At 40.2% G+C, this 5,742-nt stretch overlaps 1 protein-coding gene across 1 annotated transcript; it reads right to left on the bottom strand.

The window, feature by feature from the left end:
• Positions 1–2,052: 2,052 nt before the first annotated feature.
• Positions 2,053–3,725, bottom strand: LOC146620817 (ATP-dependent RNA helicase DDX54-like). Its single transcript, XM_085367711.1, has 5 exons — positions 3,675–3,725; positions 2,998–3,146; positions 2,794–2,907; positions 2,484–2,704; positions 2,053–2,231 (listed from the first exon to the last, which is right to left on the bottom strand). Exons 1-5 carry the CDS (start codon positions 3,723–3,725, stop codon positions 2,053–2,055), a joined length of 714 nt encoding a protein of 237 aa, XP_085223837.1.
• Positions 3,726–5,742: the final 2,017 nt, after the last annotated feature.

Here is a 5,742-nt window from a genome sequence, read left to right as displayed (position 1 = left end):
GGTAAGCTGTGTGTGCGGAGTACAATGGAGGGAGCAGAAAGAGTGAGAAGTAGAGGAGGCCGAGGAAGAGGACGTGGAGGTGAAGAAGTAGGATGAAGAGGACGACAAGGACAAGGAGGAGCAAGAGGAAGACGAGGAGGGGGGAGAGGAAGATGAGGAGGGGGGAGAGGAAGGGTAGGAAGAGTAAGAAATAGAATTGCTGATGACAATAGTGGACCATGTAATCAACCATGTAATCAACCGTGGAATGACCCTGAGGGTAGCTGGCCAACGGGTCCAGCCTAACTCGAGCCGCTACACTGTAGCAAGTACCATGAGGACATCTTGAAATGAGAATCGGTTAGTACAGTCACTTCGCACAAAGATTTGTAGCACTGCCATATGCCAATGAGAAACACACCAATACCATTGATGTAAAAATACTGAAATTGTTACTTTACAGAATTGCTAGATGACCAGATGCTGGGGGCAGAGGAAGCATGTTCACTGCAGACCAAGTAACCCATATAGTCATTATGGCGATTGCAAATAATCCTATACTTGGAAATGAACACTTGTGTTTGTTTTGATGTGTTTCAAGTACACCAGTACTTGAAGTTTGGATCCCTCTATGCTTATGGATCTATGACAGAAGTATGAGCTCAAACTGACATAGCCTACCTTGTGCACAGAGAAAGCAAAAGCCAGATGTGTTTTGTATTCATACCATCAGTATGCAGTTGGCGCATTGTGTGCTTAGTAGATGATGGCTTGTGTGTACTGTTTGATACGGAAACACCATTTTTACGAAGGTGTGAAGAGTTAATCTAGCTGTGTTTGCTTTTGCAAGAGAACTACAATGTTTTGATTATTGGGTGACAGGTTTTCTTATTTGTGTGAAGAGTTTTGCAAAATTAGCCAATAGTTACAAAAAATGTGCTTAGGCATTCAGAAAAAACTGTAATAGAATATAATTTTATATTTATATTTCAATATCACAGTAATCTTCCAATTTAGAACTACAAGTTAAAAAAGAACTAACATAAATAAAATACACTTCAGCTAATTACTTAAAAAAATAATTTATTTTCCCAAACCACGCAGAGCCGCACTAAAAGGACTAAAGAGCCGCAGGTTGCTGACCCCTGCACTAACCTATTCAGCTGCTTGTGAATGCAAATATCTAATCAGCCAATCACATGCCAGAAAAAAAAAGGGTGATTTAAGTGACTTTGAAGGCAGCATTGCTGTTGGTGACAGATGGGCTGTTTTACGTTTTTCAGACACTCCTGATCTTCTCAAATTTTCTCAGGAATTTACAGAGAACAGTCCAAACTGAAAAGCGAAATAAACATTTCCCTGGGTAAAAATGCCTTGTTGATTGCAGAAGTCAGAGGGGCGTGGCCATGCTGAAGGCAAGAGGAATTCTAAGCCAGTTTCTCAACCCAGCCCATCTGATATCAGTAACCACAACACATTCAAAGTCAATTAAAAGTCGCCTTTCTTGCCCGTTCCGATGCTCGCTTTCAACTTTGAAATGAGACCACTTGGACAACAGTAATGATAAATAATTGCAAATAGAGCACGTTTACAGAATTTAATGTCATTTTTATAGAGCACCTCTTATTTTAAGAAAAGATGGGCGAGACGATTTTTGAAACTAACTGCAAATTAAGCACACAATATTTAATATCTGTATTTTACCATTTTGATAAGACATATTTCAGTACTCCAAAACACTTTTATTATACTGCCAACATGCTTACAAGTAGTAAATCCAGGTTAGTGGATCATAATTAAACATAACTCTGTGGCAAACGCAGAGTTCAGCAGGCCATCAAGGAAGAAGTGACGTGCATTTCTGCAGTGTAAAGATTCACAAATGATTTTCTCCTTAATCTACAGTCACACAAAGCGCCAGGAAAATCTTTGGTGATGTTCTCAGATGATTCTGACGCTTATCACCCAGTTCCTCGTGATGTCCTCCACACCATCAACCCTCTGTCCTCCTCCCAGTTTCTTCCTCAGCTTGCCTTTCTTATGGCCACCCCTTCCAAAACCTGACTTTTTAACTTATCCGAGCCACTTTTTGTTCTTGGAGCGGAGCTTCCTCATCCCCCCGCCCTGCAGGAACTGGTGCTTCTGCTTTTTCTTGCGCTGCTTCATGATCTGATCCTTTGTTTTCAGCTCCGAGCGTGCTTTGTGGTCACCGGAGCTCTGTACGTTTGGACCTCGTCGGCCACGGCCACGACCTGGGAGAGGCACGACACAACAAAGAGGTTGGAGGTTATAGCTCGCAAGGCTGGAAGAGGGACTTGAAGTATTTACCTTTAGAGTTGAGTTAAAACATGGTGGCTGATGGTCTATATTTAACATGTTTGTGCTATTCATTTTGATGCCTTCCTACCTCTTGCTGGCTTCCTGCCTCCTCCGCCTGTTTCTCCATCTGATCCAGATCCTGTATCATCAATCTTGTATTTTTTCCTTCACTCCTCATAACTGACATGTTGTCAAGTGATACAACATCTTCACAGTACAGCTTAATATTGTCATAGGAGTAGAGAAGAGGGTCATTGAGAGCAGCACACAGAGAAGCTTTTTGTTGGAAGGATACAAGTTCTTCCTGTTCTTCTTGTTACTGATAACCTGACCGCTGTCTGTTTTGATCTTCTTCTTCTGGTCTTCTTTTCCCGTTTCTCTCACAAAACGCTTCCTCTTACGGTCCCTAAAAAAAGAAGGGGGAAAAAAGACTTTAAATTATAGTTTGAAATGACCATTTGGTGGATACTGAGTCAAACATAGGGAAATTTGTACCATTTCATCATTTTCTTCTGCTGGTTAAGGCGATCGCCTTCATCTCCCATGAGATCAAGGACAGCTGAAGAGGCCTGCTGTTCAAAAGCACTGCCCTCTCCACCGAGACTCAACCTGTCGACGCATAACACAGGACAAAACAGCATAAAACACAAAGCCATTCACATTTTTTAAAGAAACAGATGCAACAGTTTAATGCCTCACCCTCTCTCAGAGTCAAAGTCTTTAGGTCTGTAAGGGATATAATACTCTTCATCTTTGCCTGACTGCCTCTTTTTCTTGGTCTTTGGTCGCTCTTCGCCATCTTCCTGCTGACCTCTTCTTTTACCACCTACCACTTCTGAAAACACCCCCTGGTGGAAATAGAAAGAATTACATGGTACAAAGTGACAAAGCATGATACAGAGATCCTACTATCTTCCTCTTCTAGTTTGTATACAACATCATCTACATCAAAACTGCACTTTATTTTGCTTCTTCTTCATCAGACAGCACAAACAACTTTCTCATTTTGACTCAAATATTGGTTTTGAATGAAAATGATGAAACAATCCTGGGTGTTTATTCAACTTGTGAGCAGGTTTTCTAATCCACCGTACTATTATTATTGACACTAGTACATGTTCGTGCTGCTGGCAAACTAATACACTCAAGAACATATAGCAAAGCAAAAAAGTGAAAAGTAGGTCTTGCCTACATAAATAAACATAAGACAGTTGTGAAACTTTGACATAGTAACATCTGCAGTAATATTTACACCTGTGATGACATCTCACCAGCATTAGCCTTATTTTGAAACCAAGATTGTTTACACAGAGTTTGTAATTGCAGAGAAATGCTCCATTTATTTTGGTCATTTCATTTTTGAGCAGGAAGCTCACCTTTCTTGTTATAGCCTTTAGACGAATAGAGAGTTTTCCAATTAAATACATATTCTTTAAATAATGTTCCCTCTTATAAAAAGTAGGATAATTTAAAAAAAAAATTTAAAAAATGTATTATACCTCTATTACTTAGAAAAAAACCTGTTTTTTTTCTGTTGTCTGTTATATAACGTTAGTGATGCTCGTTTCAATTCATTTCTTAATCAGCTAAACAGGTCAGTTAAGAAACAGTCAAATATTAAGTTAAATTTGAAAACGGTTTAAAAAAAAATATCCCCATTCCAAAATGTCACATGACAATCTCATTGGCTCACGGAGTTATGATGTCACTACACGATCCTTTGAAGTTTTTCCTTAAACAGGGGTGACACACAGCAGTTTTTTAGTTCGTGTCTTCGCAGCATTTGTGTTTGCAGCCTTCACACGTTCACCACAGAAACTTTTGGAAACCTTTTCAGAGTTGTCGTGTACAACCTTCAACATGTATCCAACAAGACACCAACCAAGGCAAAAAGATTACGCCGCTTCTCCTTCCTGTCGTGGCCGGCCAATTTCCCCAAATGACCTCTTAGCCGTCCAAAGGGCATTACATGACAGTAAGAAGGAAAACTACCATCTCCAGAATAAAATTCAACAGATTGAAGAAGAGAAACTTCAACTGGAGGAGAAGTGTAGACAGATGGAAGCGCAAAATAAGAACCTGGAAGAAAGACAAAAACGCCAGCCCGACATAAATATTATTAATGAGGGTTGGGGAATCAAGTTTGGACAAGCCCGAGAGCAGATTGTCTTCCTAATTAAGGAAAACAAGCAAAAGAGCGTGGAACTAAAGGAGATGTCCAACCAGCTTAAAGACAGCAAAGCTACTGTTGAGAAGACAGAATGGGATCTCCAATATATGGACCAAATGAATCGGCTGCTCCAAACAAACTTCGATGAAGCTGTGAAAAAAAATGAAGAAATCCTCCAACAGAAGGAAGAACAGGAGAAAAAGCAAAGAGACATGGAGCACAAACTCAAAGTCACGGAGGAAAAATACAGAATGCTGAAAGAGAAGGTGGATGATACTCTGCGCCAAAATAAAGACCTTCTTCACGAGAAAAAGCAACTAGAAGGGGAAAAAGAAAAACTGGACAAACAATGCTCGCACATGCAGAAAAGGATGGAGCAAATGGCGAGAAACAACTCCGAGCTCACTAAGGGGATATTGTTGGAATACAACAACTTGAAGCGCAAACACACTGAAATGCAGGCGCAAAAGCAAGAACAAGACAACATACATGACGACCTGCAGCGTACGCTCCAAGATATCCACAAAAGAAATGAGGAGCTACAAGACATGTACAAAGAAGTACAACAAAGAAACGCAGACATGCACAAGGACAAGATAATGCAGGAGGAAACATCCAAAGAGCTCAGGGAAAAGCTTGAAGAAAAACAAGCAACGTTGGAAGAGGTGGAGAAAACGTGCAAGAAGCTTGAGAAACAAAACAAAGAAACCATCGATGAGTTGAGAACCCTCATCCTGGAAAAAAAAGCTCTTGTAGAAAACTGCATGAAAAAGAAGAACAAACGCTTCCGCTGGCCCTGGAGGAGGAACTCTACTGCTTCCTCAGCAGGTGTAGCCTCGTCTTGCTCCACCTCTGTTCACCTCCCCAACCAGTCCCGGCAGTTGACTGTCCCCTCCTGAGCCTGGTTCTGCCGGAGGTTTCTGCCCGTTTAAAGGCAGTTTTTCCTCCCCACTGTCGCCTAGTGCGTGCTCAGAGGGGATTGTTGGGGTTTTCTCTCCTCTACCTTGTTTCATTATTTACTTAACTTTTTGTGCTTACTTCATTTTACCTTGTTTCATTATTTACTTAACTTTTTGTGCTTGCTTCATTTTACCTTGTTTCATTATTTACTTGTTAACGTTTTGTTCTTACTTCATTTTACCTTGTTTCATTATTTACTTGTTGACGTTTTGTTCTTACTTCATTTTACCTTGTTTCATTATTTACTTGTTTAACTTTTTCTTTTTCAACTTATTCATAAAACAATAAACCAATTGAATTTATCCTTTGAGTAT

Source organism: Diplotaxodon limnothrissa, linkage group LG12 (genome assembly GCF_057381915.1).
Source record: "Diplotaxodon limnothrissa isolate DT_005_m linkage group LG12, D_limnothrissa_male_GT1.1, whole genome shotgun sequence".
Taxonomy (NCBI): domain Eukaryota; kingdom Metazoa; phylum Chordata; class Actinopteri; order Cichliformes; family Cichlidae; genus Diplotaxodon; species Diplotaxodon limnothrissa.
This window is presented reverse-complemented; position numbering and strand designations above follow the sequence as displayed.

What these genes read in the sequence shown, in the direction of transcription:
- LOC146620817 (XM_085367711.1), bottom strand. Translation starts at nt 3,725, where the DNA reads ATGTATTTAATTGGAAAACTCTCTATTCGTCTAAAGGCTATAACAAGA. An exon ending in TAAAGGCTATAACAAGAAAG is followed by an intron (nt 3,147 to 3,674) that starts GTGAGCTTCCTG and finishes TATTTCCACCAG; the next exon opens with GGGGTGTTTTCAGAAGTGGT. An exon ending in CAGAAGAAAATGATGAAATG is followed by an intron (nt 2,705 to 2,793) that starts GTACAAATTTCC and finishes TTCTTTTTTTAG; the next exon opens with GGACCGTAAGAGGAAGCGTT.